The sequence below is a fragment of the Vombatus ursinus genome, unplaced genomic scaffold (assembly GCF_900497805.2).
Source record: "Vombatus ursinus unplaced genomic scaffold, bare-nosed wombat genome assembly UNPS02014973.1, whole genome shotgun sequence".
Taxonomy (NCBI): Eukaryota; Metazoa; Chordata; class Mammalia; order Diprotodontia; family Vombatidae; genus Vombatus; species Vombatus ursinus.
This window is the reverse complement of record NW_020954751.1, coordinates 11,919,535-11,938,820: the sequence shown is the minus strand read 5'-3', so window position 1 is coordinate 11,938,820 and position 19,286 is coordinate 11,919,535. Positions and strand designations below refer to the sequence as shown.

Below are 19,286 nucleotides of genomic sequence, written 5' to 3'. Positions count from 1 at the left end.
TCCCTTTCTGCTTCCATGGAGATGGTGAAAGAGTGATGGGAAAAGGGGGCAGAGGTGGTAGTGAGCAAAGTGAGGATCTTACCAAACTGACTAATTCAGAGATGTGCTGGAGTCAGCTCTGGGGGGTTTGGACTGATTATTAAATTTTCAGTGTGAATATTTACACCTCAGAAACCAGTAAGGTTTACAAATCAGGGCTTGATTGTTTTTGATTATCTAGATTTAAGAAAATGCTGGATGAAATGTTAATAATGCAGATTAAATGTGTTATGCATCCTTTTTTTTTCCCCTGGAAAGTTGGTTGTTAGACATTTACCAGCATACTCCTGCTGTGATCCTAAAGAGAGTGCAATCAAGGTGGAGGAGAGGTCTAGGCAAAGTGCTAAAAGAAATTTAAGGAAAGAGACATCACTTTTTCATCTGGGGAATGTTATGGAAGAGTTCATGGAGAGGGTGACATTTGAACTAGATCTTGAAGGAAAGGAGGGATTATTAACAGCAGAAAGAGGAGAGAGAAGTCCATTCCTAGGAACCAAGTGATGGGGTGCTTGGACCCCAGCCCTAGGACCATATCTCTGTCAATAACTCATGAGTGGGCCCCAGTGAGACAAACTATTTTTCCCTGTTACAAGAACAAGCTGACCTCTGTAGAATTTCCCTTGTATAAACAGGACTATCTTGTACTAGCAGAACTATCATGTACTCGTTCCCACAATTACCATATACAATCCAGAGGTCAAGCTATAGAGGTCAACTCCCGAGGCCATCTTGTACAAATAGGACAGAGATGCCAGTAGTGAGTGAAGCCTGTGCCCAATGTACAGAGACTGTATGTTCCTTTGGGAGCCAACCACTCCTTGATCCCACCCTGGACCACCTAATTAGCATATTTGGCACACCATTCACTGTACTTTTTCTGTATAAACTTTAGATTCACCCCCATTAAGTTGTGATTTCCCTAAGAAGCTCCACCTGCTTTATTAGTGTTATAATAAACTTGTTGGCACTTGACTGGAAGACTGCTTGAGTCTGTGAATTCTTTCCAGATGACTCTGCTCTGTACCTCAATAGTTTTGGGGTTCCTGTACCCCTAAAACCATATCATAAGAACTTAAGCAAAGACAGAGATATAGGAAAGGGCTAGGTGAAATCAGGGGATGGCAAGCAGTACAGTTGGGTTAACTGTAAAAGAACATTACAGATCACAAGTTTATAGATGAGGAAACTGAGTCCCATAAAAATGAAGTGGTTTGCCTAAGGTCAGATAACTAATATAAGAGCCAGAATTTAATCACAAAAAAATGAAATTAAACTTCTTGAGGGCAGGGATTGTCTTTGACCTGTTTTTGTATTCCCAGTGCTGTACTTAGCACAGGCCTAGCTCATAGGAGGTGCTTAATAAATGTTTGTTGATTGATTGAACTAAGAAAGGAAGGAGGAAGAGGGAAGAGTTAAATAGAGGTTGATTTTAGCCCAATATGAGAAACAAATTTCTAATGAATGAATAAAAATTTACATGTGCCATGAACTACAATATGCTTTTTCTAACAAGTAAAATCATCTAATAATAGAATGGGCTTTTTTTTGTGAGGTAGTGAGTTTCCTGCCACTGCAGGTGTTCAAGGATAAAACAGATGACTTGTAGAGTTAATTTGAGATTCTTCAATACAGCCAGACCACATGTTGAGAGAACATTCAATCTTATGGGAAAGTAGCTCCTACCTTGATGTGTTGGGTGATGTTCACCTCACAGGGTCTCACGTTACACAGGCGACTCTCCTTTGACAATTGGCATTGCTCATTGTTGTTGGAGATTCTGACAGAGATTCCCATCCCACAGCTTCTAGAACAGGGGCTCCAGGAAGATGTGTGGACAATACAGTTTTTCTGCCATGACTCAATGTCTCCTTCAGAAGCTGTGAATGACAAGATCATAGTATCGTAGATTTAGAGATGGAATGCACCTTAGAGACCAATGAAGCCAACCCTCTCACTTTATTTTATCTATCTATCTGTCTATTATCCATCTAATCTATCATCTCCATCACCTTTACCTATCTATCCAGTTATCTAAATATTCTCTTTTATTATGAATATAATAAACATGAATATTTCAATATACAAAGAAGAGGAAAAAAAGTTTGTTTGTAAAACTGAGAACTTCTGTTAAAAAGATTTTTAAATTCATATTAAATTTAACACAAGTGACAAAAATACCCTGCTGGTCTCTGTTTTCTTCTGAACTTCCTTCTGCTGTCTTTTGTGCTTTTAAAAAAAAGTTTCTGTTTCTTCTTCTTCTTCTTCTTCTTCTTCTTCTTCTTCTTTTTCTTCTTCTTCTTCTTTTTCTTCTTCTTCTTCTTCTTCTTCTTCTTCTTCTTCTCCTCCTTCTTCTCCTTCTCCTCTTCCTTTTTCTCCTTCTCCTTCTCCTCCTTCTCCTTCTTCTCCTTCTTCTTCTTCTCCTCCTCCTTCTTCTTCTCCTCCTTCTCCTCCTCCTACTCCTTCTTCATTATCTAAACTCTCTGCCTCTCCCACTCCAATAGGAGCACTCTCTTGTACCCGGTAAGTAGAATCAGGCAAGACAGTACATTGGCTGTGTTTTGAAACATATGTCTCTTTTGATACCTCTAGTCTGTCACCTCTGCTGAGATGTGGGAAGTCCACTCATCATCAGTTTTCTGAAGACATGTTTAGTTATCGAACTGATCAGAGCTTTGAAGTTTTTCAAAGTTATTTTCTTTTACTCTATGGTGGTCACTATGTAAATAGTTCTTCCAGTTCTACTCAGTTCATACAGGTCTTTCCACAACTCCCTTATTTTTCAGATGAGGAAACTGAGACCCAGAGAGGTTAAGAAACTTGCCCAAAGTTACAAAGGTTGGAAATGAAAGAAGCAGAATTTGAATCCAGATCCTCTGACTACAAAGACGGTGTTCTTTCCATTGTACAATACTGCCTGTCAATGACCACTAAATCCATGTTTTATCTCTAATCTCCTTTCCTGTTCTCTAACTTCCTCATCCCTGGGCTGGGGGAAAAAATCCTCATAAGCTCAGAAAAAAAGTATTGCAAAGAGAGCTATGCTTGGTCCTCAGCTGTTAGGCACAGATCCCTTATTTCAACCAAGCAACAAGCATTTATTAAGCACCTACTATATATAGGTATTATGCTAGTCTTTAGGGATGTGAAGACAAAATAAAACAGCCTGCCCTCAAGGAGTTTACATTCTAGTAGGAGAGATGATATGTATGTAAATAAGTATATGAAAGCTAACACAAAAGAACCTTGGATGAGAAGGCGCTAGCAGCTAAGTGAATCAGAAAAGGCTTCACAATAATAATAGCTAACATTTATGTAATGATCACTATGTGTCAGACACTGGGCTGAATACTACATAATTATCTCACGTTTTTTGATCCTCATAACAACCCTGGGAAGTAGGTGCTATTATTTTCTCCATTTTATATAGGAGCAAACTGAGGTTAAGTGACTTGCCCAAGAGTCACATAGCTAGTAAGTAAGTGAGGCTGGATTTGAACTTAGGTCTATCCTGACTCTAGGCTCAGTGCTCTATCCACTGCACCACCTAACTGCCTACTGTTAAATTGGATTCACATGGAGGATGTGCTTTAGTTGAGTTTCAAAGAAAGCTAGGGATTCTAAGAGGTAGAGATAAGGAGGTGGGCACTCCAGGCATGATGTGAGGGTCAACTATAGGCACAGAGGCAAGAGATGGAACAGTGCATGCAAAAAACAATGAGCGGCCAGTATAGCTATACCTTAAAGGACAAAAGAAGACTGGAGAGGTAGGAGAGTGTCAAATTGTAAAGAGTGTTAAATGCCAAATAGAATGGTTTACAATGGATCCTAGACCCAATAAGAAGCCACAGAAGTTTATGGAGTAGAGTAGTAACACGGTCAGACCGGTGCCGTAAGAAAGTGGTTTTGATGGCTATGTGGAGGATGGATTGGTGTGAGGAGGAATTGGAGGCAGGCAGACCCAATAGGTGGCCATTGCAATAATCCAGGTGATGATGACTATAACTAGAGTGGTAACTGTGTGAAAGGGGAGAAGGTACCATATTCCGAAGATATTGTGAAAATAGTAACAGCAAGATCTGGCAACTGATTTGATATGAGGGGGAGTGAGGAGATGAGGATGACATTAAGGTTTCAAGCCTGAGAGACTCAAAGAATGATGATGTTCTGGATATTAATATGGAAGTTCCAAAAGGAGTAGATTTGGGGTTGGGGTAGAGAGAAGATGAGTTCAATTTTAGATATGACACGTTGACTTTGAGATGCTTATAGAACATCCAGATGGAAATATCCAATAAGTAAGTTGGTGATGTGGGACCAGGGTGAAAGACAGAGACTAGAGCTAGATATATAAAATTGGGAGTTAATCTGCATGATAATGGAACACATGATAGTTGATGAGGTCACAAAGTGAGAGAGTGTAAAGAAAAAAGAGGAAAGGGTCAAAAACAGGGTCATAGGGTCCAGGGATGCCCTTTTCCCCATCTCTGCAAACAATTGCAAATTGGCCTGATCTTCCCAGGTAACTTCTTTGGTCCATCCCAGAGGAAGACTAAATTTTGAAGCTACAAGGGTGAACTTGAGAGCTAGGGGGCAGCATTGAGCAAATGAAATGAATACTAGTCTGAAAGCAGGGGAAGTAGCAGAATGTTAGTAGTAAGAAGGGCCAGCCAAGTGGTGCCACAGTGCATAGAGGGCTGGGTCTGGAGTCAGAAAGATTCGTCTCTCTGAGTTCAAATCTGGCCTCAGACACTTACTGGCTGTGTTGCCCTAAGCAAGTCACTTCACCCTGTTTGCCTCAGTTTCTTCATCTGTAAAATGATCTGGAGAAGGAAATGGCAAACCATTCCAGTATCTTTGCCAAGAAAACCCCAAATGGAGGTCACAAAAAGTTGGACACAAATGAACAATAACAACAAAAAGTAGAAAGAACAATGCACTAAAGTCCCAACCCTGTCACTAACTGGGTGCCCTCACTGGACTTCAGTTTCCTCATCTTTAAAATGGGTGGGCATGATTAGATGATTTCTAAGGTTCCCTCTAGCTCTAATATTCCATTGTCTAGACTTGGCTATGACTCCCACTAGCTATGTGGTCCTGGGTAAGCCCTTTCGGGGCCTCAGCTATCTTTATTATGGGTAGCATATGCATCTCCTGCCTACACCCATAGGCTTTTCGCAAGCATCAAATGAGGTGAGAGACATGAGAATGTTTTGAAAGAGCATTAAGCACGGCATAAGAGATCAGGTGTTTGGAAACCTTTGGCTTAGGAACTGCATAAAATATGAGTACATCTTCCTTTGTATCTGTGGGAGACAATAGGGAGAGATAGCCTGCTAGTTAGAAAACAGTAGGAAGAAAAAAGTGTTGTACTTGTTATCCCTCAATTAAAAGGGATTTGACTATAGCTCGACCCAGACTCTGAATTAAAAGACAAGAAAATTTTAACCTGGAAGTGTTCTACCTGACTTTTGTTCTGAAGCCCCCTTAGAAGGATGTGATGGCTCGTAGCTTCTGGCTAGGAACTGTCCTCTTGCCTTGATCAAGGAGAAACATTCTGATCACCATACCCTAGAGGACAGGAGCCTGGTTGCCTAGCTGGTGACCCTGTGGAGATATATCTCAAAAGTTGGTAGCTTGAAGCAATGCTAAAGGCTGACTATGATTAACGGAATTATCTTTAGCAGAGATATAACTTGCCCAGCGTTGACCACCAGACCAATAAAACTACAACATCCCTAGGGCAGAAAAGAAATACAATGCTTAGCAGAGAACAGATTGATGATACTGCCATCATTGTCATCATCATCATGACTAATGTATAAGGGTATTTTAAGGTTTGTGAAATGCTTTGTAACTATTACTTCATGTTATCATCACAACAATGCTGGGAGGTAGGTTGCTATTATTATCCCCATTTTACAGATGAGGAGACTGAAGCAGACGTAAGGTTAAGTGACTTGCTCAGCTAGTAAGTGTCTGAAGCTGGATTTGACATCAGGAGAATATATCAGTATTCATGGAATAACAGAATTAAGAGTCTCCCTTGCCATGTGAATGCCCAGGCCATATGCATCATCACATATGTACTCTTATTCCATGCATTCCCTTCTGCACATGTTCCCTGGATTCATGTTTTCCCTACAAATGTGCCCTTTGGGGTAGTTCCCTGATCACATGCATGTTCTGTGGATGTGTCCTCCCCACTGGCACCTTGGAAGCATGTAAGAGAATGTTCTTCATGGATTCATGGGGGAATTTTCTTTTGGCATTTTATCTGCCATGTTGCTTGATTAAATATCTTTTGTTTGAATTAATGTTTCTTGTGGTTGACTGATAAAAGTGTGAACCCAAGAGGCCACATTAGGAAATCTACTTCATTTCTCTAGGTCTCCTTTTCTTCATCTATGAAATGATAGGGTTGGTCTAGGTGATCTCTAAGAGTTAATATCTCTGAGGATGGGGAACAAGGAAGAGAGAAAAACAAGGAAGTGTTTTTTAAAGGAGGAAAGAAAAAAGATCATAAAGATAAAAGTGAGAAAAACGAAAAGGGAAGGATCTGTGCATGTGCTGTGGTGGGTGTGTGTATGTGTGTGTGCGTGTAAGAGAGAGAGAGAGAGACAGAGACAGAGACAGAGACAGAAAGAGAGAGACACAGAGAGAGAGAGATTGAACCACTGAGCTCAGCAGCCCTGAAGCAATTGGTTTGATTCATAGGATACATTGATTTTTGTTTTGTTTCTAGGTCACCATGGCCCTGGATCTACAACAACCAAGTGCTTGCCACTAGAGCACGTGTTATTGGTTTTCTAGCCAGTCTCCAGAGCAGCATCCCCCATTCCACCACCACACAGATCCCCCAGTCATGGAACCACGGGCTTGGCAGAGATCTGTTGCAGCTTACCTCACTTACCTTGCTTTTCCTGGAGATTTGTGTGTGGTACACAATGGTTTCTTTTTTGCTTATTTTTGCAGAAACAGGATGTGATTGGCCCTTGGAATAGTTACTGAGAAAAGGTTTGGTGCTGTCCTGGCAGTCAGGAGACCTGGGCTCAAGTCTCTGATCTGGTTATGGGACCATGAGAAAATCACTTCATTACTCTGACTGTTTCCTTAGCTATAAAAATGGCAATAAGGACATTTATATCACTGATATAATTTATATCATAGGGTTGTTTTGGGGAAAACACTCTGTAAACTTTAAAGTGACATTAGAATAAGCTAATTGTGAGTGGTTCTTTCTTTGTACCTGGCACAGTGCCTAGCACATTGCAGACATTTAATAAATACTTGGTTTATTGCTTGATCCATGCCATCGTACTGCCTGGCATCTCTACCATCATCTCTGATTCAGTGACACTGGCCTCCTGGCTGTTCCATGAACAAGACACTCCATCTCTTGGCTTTGGGCATTCTCTCTGGCTGTCCCCTGTGCCTGGAATGTTCCACCTCCCTGGCTTCCTTTAAGTCTCAACTAAAATCTCTCCTCTTACAGGAAGCCTTCCCAACCCCTCTTAATTCCAGTGCCTTCCTTCTGTTAATTATTTCCTGTTTATCTTGTACATTGATTATTTTGTATATATTTGTTTGCATATTGCACCCTCTTCCATTAGATTGTGAATTCTTTGAGGGCAGGGATTATCTTTTGCCTCTTTTTGTATCCCCAATGCTTAACATAGTGCCTGTTACATAGTAGATGCTTAATAAAGGTTTATTGAATTGAATTGAATTGTAGCACTAAGTATGCTGAGCTCCAACTCAGAAGACCTAGCATCATATGATGGGGTAGGAAGAGCATTGGACTCAAATCAGAGGACTTGAGTTCGAATTATAGGTCTTCTCCTTCATAGGGAGTTTAGATGAGATGATTTCCCTAAATCCTGTGATTCTCTGTTCTTATCTCTGCTCTGCTGCCACCTTGTTATAAGTCCTTGAACAGGCCATTTAATTTCTGTGGCAATCAATTTTTTTAATCAGTAAAACTAGTGGTCAGACTAGATGACCTCTAATACCCCTTCTGGTACTATCAGCAGTATGATATTTTTGAAGGGGGGGAGGAGACGTATGCACTCATGAATTCATCCACGTGGGGAATTCTTGGCATGGAAATTCCCTCCACTAATATTGATCCACAACTCATCTGTAATTTATAATTTTTGAGTTGCCTGAGGCACTGAGAGATTAAGTGATGATCTCATTGCTAATTTGTATCAGAGAAAGGACTTGAACTTTGCCATCCTTGCTTCCAATGTCAGCTCTGTATCCTCCACCCCACAGTGTTTCTCATCATTCTCTTCTCTAATATATTGTAAACTTTGGGAAGATAGCAATCTTGCTTTAATTTTCTTTGTATCCCATACAGCAATGGATGGGTAGAATGCTAATCACATTGCAGACCCTCAATAATTTTCCTACTTTTTTAATTGAGTGATTGGTTGTCTAGCAAACACCACATCATTGCACAAACTCATTGTTAGAGTTAAAATGGAAGTCCAAATTCTTCCCAGCCTGTCCACCCCAGGGCCAGGAACCTCTCCTTTCCCCTGCCCTTACCTGAGGGAGAGATGTGTCGTGGCAAGGTCTTCCGAGGTTTCTTTGAATCTTCACAGATCCACTGCTCACAGCATCTGCCCGCCATCTTGATCCTCTTAGGATTGGGGCACCAGAGACGTGGTGGGCGAGAGTTGGTGCAGAGTGGAATGCAGCCCACAGCCCCATTGATGCAAGTACAGTTGAACTTGCAGTTGGGCTGAAAAGACTGGCCATTCCTGTACCTCACCCCATCTAGGACACAGCCTACACCAACCATTTCTGCAAATACACAGACAGGAACCACCACCACTAATGGGGCATGGTTCTTAGCAGGGAAGTCACTGTGGTATAGTGGAAAGAGGATCTTAGACTCATCAGGTTAGGAGATAAAGGTACCATAGAGGGTGTTTGGTCTCCAATAGGTGAAAAGAACACTTGACTAGGGGGTAGGTAGTGAATAGAGCACTAGCCCTGGAGTCAGGAGGACCTGAATCCAAATCCAGTCTTAGACACGTACTAGCTGTGTGACCCTGGGAAAGTCACTTAACCCTGTTTGCCTCAAAAAAAAAAAAAAAAAAAAAAGAGTGAGAGTCAGGGATTCATACCCCAGGAAATCCTGAGGTTTCTAAGCTGTTGAAGGGAGAATAAGCACCTCCAGGATGAGTCTACCCTATGAATTTTCTGTTTTGTGGCAAAGTGTCATTGACCTCACTCTAATCACGGCTCTGGAATTGAAAAACCTTGGTTTGATTCCTAGATTTGTCAATTGCTTGCTGTGTGACTACTGACAAATCTCTTTACCTCTCAGAATCTCAATTTCCTCAGTCATATAAAATGGGGATACAAATATTTGTACTATCTCCCTAAAATCATAGAATTTCAGCATTGGAAAGGACCTCAAAGGACCTCAGCTAGTATAATTTGTATCCCAGCGAAAGTACATAGCATTTTATGAAGCACTTTCTACAAAGTACTATGAACTAGATACAATGCATATTATTATTCCCATTTTAAAGTTTAAAAAAACTGAGGCTCTTTGTGGTTAAGTGACACAGCTAGTAAGTGGCAGAGCCCAGAATTGAACCTGACTCTTTCTGACTCTAAGCCTAGGAAACTTTTTGCTAGACCACTAAATCTCCCCTGTAGTTTTATTGTGGGAACAGTATGCTATTACCATAATTAGATGTGATGACTACTATTACAGCTAATAATAATAAAATAATTGTTATGATAATAATTCTTCCAGTAAAACCTTTCTGGAATGCCTCGTAATGGTATGTAAGTGATCCTGGGTTCTCAAAGCCTCTGTGAGTTGAACCCAAGCCCTGCAGATCCTATTAATCTGGAAAGATGGACTTGGAGCCTTTTGTCCCAGGATCTGTAATAATAAACACTTTCTCTCTAGTGGACACAAGGCTGAACCCTGTTCTGTCCCTTGTTTTATAGGACTAGAGGATTTGGAGTTGGAGGAGGAATTAGATGCATCTAGTCCATACTTGGTAGCTAGATGGTGTAGTGGGTAGAATGCCAGGCTTAGGGTCAGGAAGACTCATCTTCCTGAGCTCAAATCCAGCCTCAGACATTTACTAGCTAGGTAATTCTGGGCAAGTCATTTAACTCTGTTTGCCTCAATATACTCATCTGTAAAATGATCAGGGAAAGGAAATGACAAACTATTCCAGTATCTGTGCCAAGAAAACTCCAAATGGGATAATGTGTATGGCTGAACAATTAAACGACAACAATTAAAAGTGTTCACTATCCCTCCCAGCTTTGGGTGATCTTCAAATTAGACAAACATGATATCAATTCATTCATCCAATGCAGTGACTAAAAATCATGAGCCTCCAAGTGCCACAGGCTAATCTCTGGGCTACTCCACTAGAGATTTCTCTTTCCACTTGACACCTACACAGTAGTAACTAAATTTTGTGTCCAGTCACAGAATCACAGAATTTCAGAGTTGAAAGAGTCTTCAGTGGCCATCTAATCCAAACCACCCCTGAAAAAGAATCCTTCCTATGACAATGGAGGCAGTATGGCAGAGTGGAAAGAATACTAGTGGATCTGGGATCAAATCCTGGCTTTACTACTTACCACCTGTGTGACCTTGGACACAGCCTCAGTTTCCTCAGCTGTAAAATGTGGGATGCAAGAAATGAATATTTCTCTCTTATATTAAATAATTAATTATAATATTAGGACCAAGATTTTTACCCTTTTGTACTTCCTTATCCAGAACCCAATCAATGGAGGAAATCTCTCTTAGAGATTTAACCAGCCCAAGATCTCATCAGACAGAAAAAGAAATTCTAAGTATGGGCTAATGGGTATATTCCTGCTCTTTGTGTTTGCTTAGACAAGCCTGGGGTAAGGTTGATTCTCCCTATCATCAAGACAGGTGATATGGAAATGGATGTCTCTTTGATCAAGATTTGAGTGACCTAAGTCACGTATCCCAAGACCTTCATTTTAATATAACCCACACCTCCCGTTGTGTTAACCAAACTGAGTTGATTGCCAGCCCTCAGGAACACCTCCTCTTCAGAGGATAAATAAACTATGACCCCACCGCCATTAGGGGCCTTTGGTCTAAGAGAGAAGGCCAAATGACCACCCTTTTATTAATAACCTGACGGCCTTATTAATAACAAATATTAAGAACAAAATCACCTAGAAACTATGTCTCTTGAGGCTTTTTAAATGTCGCAGAGTTGGATTAGATAGCCTCTTAGGTTGCTTGTAGCATGGGATACTCTGACTTCTTCCAGGGGTAGTCAGTTTCACTTTTGAGTAGAAATTGGTTGAACGTTTTTCTCATCATCAAGCCTAAATCTGTCTCTTTGTAATAAAGGATGCAGTTAGGTAGCACAGCTGGGCCTGGAGTCAGGAAGACCTGAGTTCAAATCTAACTTCAGATACTTGTTAGCTGTGTGACCCTGAGAAAGTATCCAGATCACTATCTACCTCAGTTTCCTCAACTGTAAAATGGGGATAATAACAGTACTTACCTCACAGGGTTGTTGTGAGGATCAAAGGAGATAATATTTGTAAATCTACTTAACACAGTTGCTGGTAGGTGCTATATAAGTTTGTATTCTCTCATGTTCTCCCCCAATACCTCCTCCCTTCTATCCACTCCTCCAAACACACACACACACACACACACACACACACACACACACATACACACACACACACACGGATACATAATTAGGTATGCATATATATGAGAAATGATAATAGTTCATATTTCTTGGGCATCTAAGGTTTTAAAATTTTTTAATAATAATTTAATAATTACATCATTTAAAAATTATTTTATATCAATCCTGGGAAGTAGACAGTGCAAGTGTTATCATCCCTAGTTTACAGGTGAGGAAATGGAGGCTCAGAGCTTTTTAGGTTTTCAAACCAGCTGCAGATGTCAAGTCCCGTATTCTTTCCACTCCACTGTACTATCAAAGCAGTAAGTCTGGCACTTGCCAAAACTGTGAACTTCATGAAGTTATGAAGTCACAGATTCAGGACCAGTAGGGACAGTCACAGTCACTGCGTCCCTGGCTTTATAGATTATGAAACAAAGGCCCAGGAAGTTAAGCAACTAGCCCAGGGTCATACAGCAGGTCTTTCTGACTACCAGTTCAGTGCCCTACCTAGTACCCTATTTCCTGCCTATTGCTTTCCTTCTTCCTTTCTTTCATTCAGCCTTCCTTTCACCTTCTCTAACTCATTCTCCTTTTTAAACATTTCAAAGAAAGCATGATTTTACCACTGAAAGAATGAATCACAAAAGGTGGACTTTCAGATATCAGTTATGTGAGAGATTTTCCTTTTGGGATGGTTAAAGGTCATTTCCCTTTAAATCCCATCATTTTACCTATCAATGACTGCCCAACAGGGCAGCTAGGTGGTACAGTGGATAGAGTGCTAGGCCTGGAGTCAAGAAGACTCATCTTCATGAGTTCAGATCTGGCCTCAGACACTTACTAGTTGTGAGACCCTAGGCAAATCACTTAACCCTGTTTGCCTCAGTTTCTTCATCTGCAAAATGAACCAGAGAAGGAGAGAACAAATCACTCCAGTATTTTTGCCAAGAAAACCCAAAATGGGGTCACGAAGAGTCAGGACTGAAATGACTCAACAACAACAACAATATTCTGGCCATGCATGGTAGCACACTCGTGTAATCCTGTAATCCATGCTTCTGAGGAAGCTGAGACTGGCGAATGGATTAATCATGGGAGTTCTGAGTTGCAGCAATGCTAAACCCATTTGGGTATTTTGTACTAAGTCTGGCACCAATATGGTGAGCCTATGGAGCTCTCTGGGCCTCCCTAGACCAAAACTCTAATTTCTGGATAGGTATTGTTTCCTCTGACTAGAATGTAAGCTCCAGAAGGGCAAGGCTTGTCTCATTTTGTATTTTGCTAGTACCTAGCACAGTGCCTGGAACATAGCAGTCACTTGTTGTATTTATTCAATTAGTAGCCATTTATTAAGTGCTTATGTGCCAGCCACTGTGCTAAGCACTGGAAATACAAAAAGAGGCAGAAGAATACTTTTTTTCCATAAATTAAAATAAATTTTTAAAAAAGAGGCAAAAGACAGTCCCTGCCTTAAAGGAGCTTACACTCCAATTGAGGAGCTAATATTCATTTATTGATTCATCTATCCATCCATCCATCCATCCATCCATCCATCCATCCATCCATCCATCTATCCATCCATTCATTTATCCAAGGGTCATCTAAGATCTTTGTTAGCTCTATTCTTTTGTTTTGTAGTATAATGATTCAGATCCCCATTCCAATGCTACCTCCTCTATGAAGCCTTCCCTGATTCTTTCATGAAAAAGCATCTTTCCCTCATCCTAAGTTTCAAAACGCTTTGTATTCCTTTCATGCATTAATCATATTTTCATGAGTATTATAGCAATTTTGCCACAGGTTTCATTTCCAAAACTAGACTATCTTATCTGCCATCATGGGATAAACTTAGGGAAGTACCTCTCCCTTCCTACTATTTTCCTTTTCCCAAAGAGCACGCGACAAATTCAGCAAGCAATGCATTTGTTTTGCCTCCTTTTCAGTACTATTATTAAATGCCTACTTTGTGCCTCACAGTGTAGTGAGGAATACGTCATATGTACAAACAGTTAAAAGATATTGGGGGCTCACGAGAGGGTGCAAATGAGATACTATGTGAAGTCTAAGGTGAGAGGTTGCTGCTGATGGGGGGCAGAGAATTCCTTCTGGAGGGGGAGGCGCTTAGTAGGGCTTTAGCAGATGTAAGTGTAGGCATTTAGTGGAGCAGGAACAGGGCAAACATTCCTTGCACGAGGACCAGCATCTATAGAAGCAGAAAGCATGGATTCCTGGAGAGCCAGAATTATCCTAGTTTGACTTAGAGCTTAGACTACATAAGGCAGAGGAATATGACAGGAGTGGCACCAGACCGTGGAGGGCCTCGAATGCCAGGCGGGCATTTGGGAGCCATTGCAGGGTCTTGAGCAGAAGAGTGACACGGTTAGGGTCGATGCACAAGAGAGCTAAGCCTAGCAGCTTACTGTAGGGATGTCACTTACGTGCACACACTCCTATTGCGTACCTCGGGCGGTCCCCGCTGTAGTCACAGTACAAGCCCCGGTGAGGGTCACAAGTGGCTGCCTCGGTGCAATTGTCCCCGAGCTGCTGGGCGCACATCTTGCAGCACTCGCAGCCGTCAGTGATCAGGCTGATGCCAGGGGGGCAACGGGGTGGAGTTGGGGGGCACTCACACGGCCACTTACAGAATTGAGGGCGTGATGAGGTGTCCTCCACAGGGACTGAGGTTTGGGGCATGATAGTAGAAGACTGGATAAGGGCCTGCAGAGAAAAAAAAAGGGGGTGGGAGAAGGAAGAGCACAAAATGTTAGATCTCAGTGGGATGTTAGTGCTTTTAGTCTCACTCCCTTTTTTTACAGAAATGGAAACTGAGGCTCAGAGAATGGAATTGACTTGCCCAAGGTTAAACAGCAGAGTTAGGACTAAAATCCAGGTCTCCTGAATCCCAATCCAGTGCTTTTACCATTATTCCAGAACTACAGTGGTAGACAGCTAAGTGGTGCAGTGGATAGAGCCTAAGTCCTAGAGTCAAGAAGACTTGAGTTCAAATCTGGCCTCAGACACTCACTAGCTGTGTGACCCTGGGCAAGTCACTTAACCCTGTTTGCCTCAGTTTCCTCATCTCTAAAATGAGCTGGAGAAGGAAATGGCAAAACTGCTCCAGTATCTTTGCCAAGAAAACCCCAAATGGGGTCATGGAGAGTTGGAAGTGACTGAACAACAATAATAGTGCTGGTAGTGGGGCTGCCTAACTGGAAACTTCTTCTAGTACTGTTTCCATTCTATTAACTTACACTGAATTGCATTCCACTGTGTTCGTCTGCATCCCATTGTTTCCCAATGCATCACATCACATTCCATTTCATGTTTATTAAGCACCTATAATGTGCACAGTACTGGACTAGACCCCAGGGATACAAAAGTGATAATTTAACCATCTTTGCCCTTATGAAGTTTGCAATCCAGTAGTAGAGGGTGACAGATACAAATAATTGTAATAGGGATCATACTATGACAATGAACATTTGAGAAAGGAAAGATCACTTACAGGTTGGGAGATCAGGGCCGTATCTGCGGATTCTGTACCACCTGAGTTGGGCCTTGAAAGAAGGGGAGGATTTCAGCAAACAGATAAGGGTGAGGGGGTTGGAAAGACCATTCTGGCTGAGGGAGATAGGATAAGCTAAGGCACAAAGGCAGGAAAAGACAAGATTTGGTTTTGGCAAGCAGTTCAGTTTATTTGGAATGTAGGTTGTGTAAAAGGATGATAAGGTTAGAAAGTTATCTTGGAGTCAAATTGTAGAAGGCTTTGTATACCAGGTTTAGGAATTGGTAGGTTATTTGGTCAACCTATTGGTAGGGGGAAAGCAGAAAGGAAGAAAGAAGAGAGTCAGATGGCTTACTGGATGGAGGAAGACCTCAGAGTCAAGAACACGGGAGTTTCAATTATACCTCTAACATAACGACTGGATGGTCTTGGTCAAGTCTCTTAACCTCTTGGTCCCCCAGGAAACCATTTTAGATCATTAGAATGTAGCCTCTTTGAGAGCAGGGGCTGTCTCTACTTTTCAATTTGTATCCTCAGTGCTTCTCACAGAATAAATGCTTTATAAGTGCTTTTTTCATTTGTCCATTCATTCATTGGGTTGCAAGGTGCAGAGCAGATACTAAACTGAACTGCATTGGTGCAGGGAATTTTCTCCCCGGGAGTTCCCTAAACAAATGAAATCACAGGCTTAGTAAAAAACAAAACAAACAAACACAAAATTAATCCTTATTTCTCACCCTGTTCCTCATCCCAAGACACGCAAAGGAAACGATACAGTAATATTGCTGCGTTAAGATGTTATTCCATTTATGTATTTTTGAACAACATAGAAACATAAGCTTATAGATATACAACAGAGAGACTCTTCAGGGGCCTTCTAGTCCAAACCTCTCATTTTATGATGAGAAAACTGAGACCTAGGGAGAAGAGTTGACTTGCCTGGGATCATACATTGACTAAGCATCAGAGGTAAGATTTGAACCCAACTCCTCAGCGTGGGCTTTTTCCACTGAACCTAACTCTCCCAGTCCAAGATTATCAGAGCTGGAAAGGACTTGAAAACCTACAGAGGCCCAGATAGGGGGGAGTGATCTGCCTAAGGTCACACAGTTAATCAGTGGCAAAGTCGGCCCTGGCACCTACCACATTTCCCTTTCCATAAAGGTGGAGTTCTGTTGGAAAAAGGAAGATTACCTTCCCAGTTCCCCAGGGCCCAAGCGGACTCGTCTATAGTGTATACTTTGGAAAGCTGAGCTGGCTGAGGGAGCAAGCTATGAGCTCAGCCCATTTGACATAGCAGGCCAGAGGTCACCTTAGAGGTGTTACCATCTCTTTTTGTTCCTTTTCCTGTCTAACCACCACAAATTCAATTCTTTAGTCCCCAAATCCACCTCCCTGTCATTACCCTGGACTTCACCAGCTGCAGCAACAGCAGCAACAACCCTTCTAAATTTGTTGAGGATACAGAAGTATAAGCATAAGTCTCATGTAAGTATAAACATAAAACATTTCAGAGCAGTCCAACAAACTACTCATTTTATAGGTAAGAACGCTAGGACTCGTAGAAATAAAGTGACTTGTCTGTGGTCACCTGGCTGATAAATAGCAGAACCATGACCCAAGGTGCTTAGCATATAGTAGGTACTTAATAAACTGTTTATTGGACTGGAATGAATGAGGCCATGGGAGAGATAGAAGGTTGTTGTTGTTTCTGAGTTGTTTCAGTCATATCTGACTCTTTGTGTCCCCATTCGGGGTTTTCTTGGCAGAGACGCTGAGGTGGTTTACTTCTCCAGCTCATTTTACAAAAGAGAAAACTGAGGCAAACAGGGTTAAGTGACTTGCCCAGGGTCACATAGCTAGTAAGTACCTAAGGCACTTTGAAGTCAGGTCCTCTTGATTCCAGGCCCAGCACTCTATCCACTGCACCACCTAAATGCCTTGAGATAGAAGAACTTGATATTAATAATAACATTGATGATGATGATGATGATGATGATGGTTATGATAACTGGGATCAGTTGTCAATAACAAATATCCAGACACCTAGCTATCCCCCCCTTTTGTTTTCTTTTGTTTTTTTTGGCTAGGCAATGGGGTTAAGTGACTTGCTCAGGGTCACACAGCTAGTAAGTGTCAAGTGTTTGAGGCCAGAGTTGAACTCAGGTCCTCCTGACTCCAAGGCCAGAGCTCTATCCACATTAAGTCACTTAATATCCCTAAGACTCAATTGCCTATTTGTAAAATCATGAGGATGATGGTACTACTAACCTCAGAGGATTGTTGTGAGGATCAGATGAGATATTGCATATAAAGTGTTTTGAAAACCTTCAAATATAATTGTCATCTCATTTGTCCCTCATGTTAACCTTTGAGGGAGATAGTATAAACATTATTATACTTATTTCACAAATGAAAAGCCTGAGGATCGGATGACTTCGTAGTCATTTGCCTAAGGTCACCTAGCTACTAAATGTCAGAGGTGACCCTAAAGCCTGGAACTCTTCCTTCCATTACACCATCTTGTCAGATTGTTAGGAAACCATTTCTGGAGTTTGGTCCATTCATTCTCTTCTGGATGCAGGCAGATCATGGGATTTCAAACTGGAAGAAACCTCAGATACTTTTATTCAAACTTCAAAGATACCCTCATTCTACAGATGGGAAACTAAGGCCCAGAGAAAGGAAGTGACTTTAGGGCTCGTGCCCTATACCAAACGTAGAGCTGAAAAATCCGCAGGAGAGCAGATGGCTTTCTTAGCTGCCTGATAAAACATCTGCTTTCCTTCCAGAGAATCTACAGGAGCAAGACCTTCTCTCCTGGTGCCACCTAGTGGTGAGTGATGATCTTCACTTGTGGCTGGGGAACTGTCCTGCCTATCAATGAGTGCATGTAAGGATCTGATGGACCTTCATAGAAAGCAACCCCTTAGTGGTTATTTCATGTTCTGCCTTCCTTTCAGTTCAGTTAAATCCAGCACAATCCACCAGTCATTTCTTAAGCTTCTGCTATGGCCAGGCTCTGTGCTAGGTGCTGGGGACATAGATATGAAAAGTGTCAGAGACTTTGCCCTTGAAGAGTTCCCATCTAATTAGGGGAAGCCTGGTGTAGCAGAATGAACACTATGATCTGGAATGATCTGGAGGCAGGACACCTGGGTTCAAATCCTGCCCCAGACACTTATTAGCTGGGTAGCAATGGCCAAGTCACTTTATCTGCAAAACGGAGACAAAAATATTTGGACAATCTGCCTCATGGGGTAGAGGTCTTGAGGAAAGTGCTTTGCAAACTCAAATGTAGGGTGTGCCTATGAAATCTTTTAAAATATCCCTATGGGACAGAATGTATATAATCGCAAGCATGATACAAGCTGGACTATGGAGAGTGGCATACTAGGGAATGAATCCTGAATTTGGAATCAAAGAACTTGTGCTCAATTCTTGACTTGTTTCCTTACTGCCTGTGTGACCTTGAGAAAGTCACTTAACTCCCTTGGGATTCAGTTTCCTCACCAATAAAATGAAAGGGCTGGAGGGGAATAATCATTCATATAGTACCAGGTACTGTCCTAAGGATCTGACAAATATTATCTCATTTGATCCTCAGAACAAACCTGGGAGGTAGGTGATATTATTATCCCCATTTTACAGTTGAGGAAACTGAGGCAAACAGGGGTTAAGTGACTTCCCCAGGGTCACACAGCTAATCATAATAATGATAAAAACTAACATTTATATAATGGTTACTATGTGTTAGGTACTGTGCTAAGCACATGACACTTATTATTTTATTTGATCCTTACAATAACCTTGCAAGGTAAGTACTATTATTATCCCCATTTTACAGATGAGGAAACTGAAGCAAACAGAGGTGAAGTGACTTGCCTGGATGACATAGCTAGGAAGTGTCTGAGGCTGAATTAGAATTCAGGTTTTCCTGACTCCAGGCCCAGCTTCCTATCTACTTCTACACCTAGCTGCCTCTAGATGGGCTCCATGTTTTCTTCCAACTCTAAATCTATGATAAGGAAAAAGTGATCTCAGAAAAGAAAAAGCTCTGTGTG

General features: G+C 41.5%; 1 protein-coding gene across 1 annotated transcript in view; it reads right to left on the bottom strand.

Annotated features, from left to right (window-relative positions):
• Positions 1 to 19,286, bottom strand: part of CCN4 (cellular communication network factor 4) — a 45,870-nt gene that overhangs the window by 4,360 nt on the left and 22,224 nt on the right. The window contains exons 2-4 of the mRNA XM_027845511.1: positions 14,156 to 14,435; positions 8,590 to 8,847; positions 1,723 to 1,916 (exon numbers count right to left, since the gene is read on the bottom strand). Coding sequence (XP_027701312.1) covers positions 1,723 to 1,916; positions 8,590 to 8,847; positions 14,156 to 14,435 — 732 coding nt within the window. The remainder of the gene's footprint in view (positions 1 to 1,722; positions 1,917 to 8,589; positions 8,848 to 14,155; positions 14,436 to 19,286) is intronic.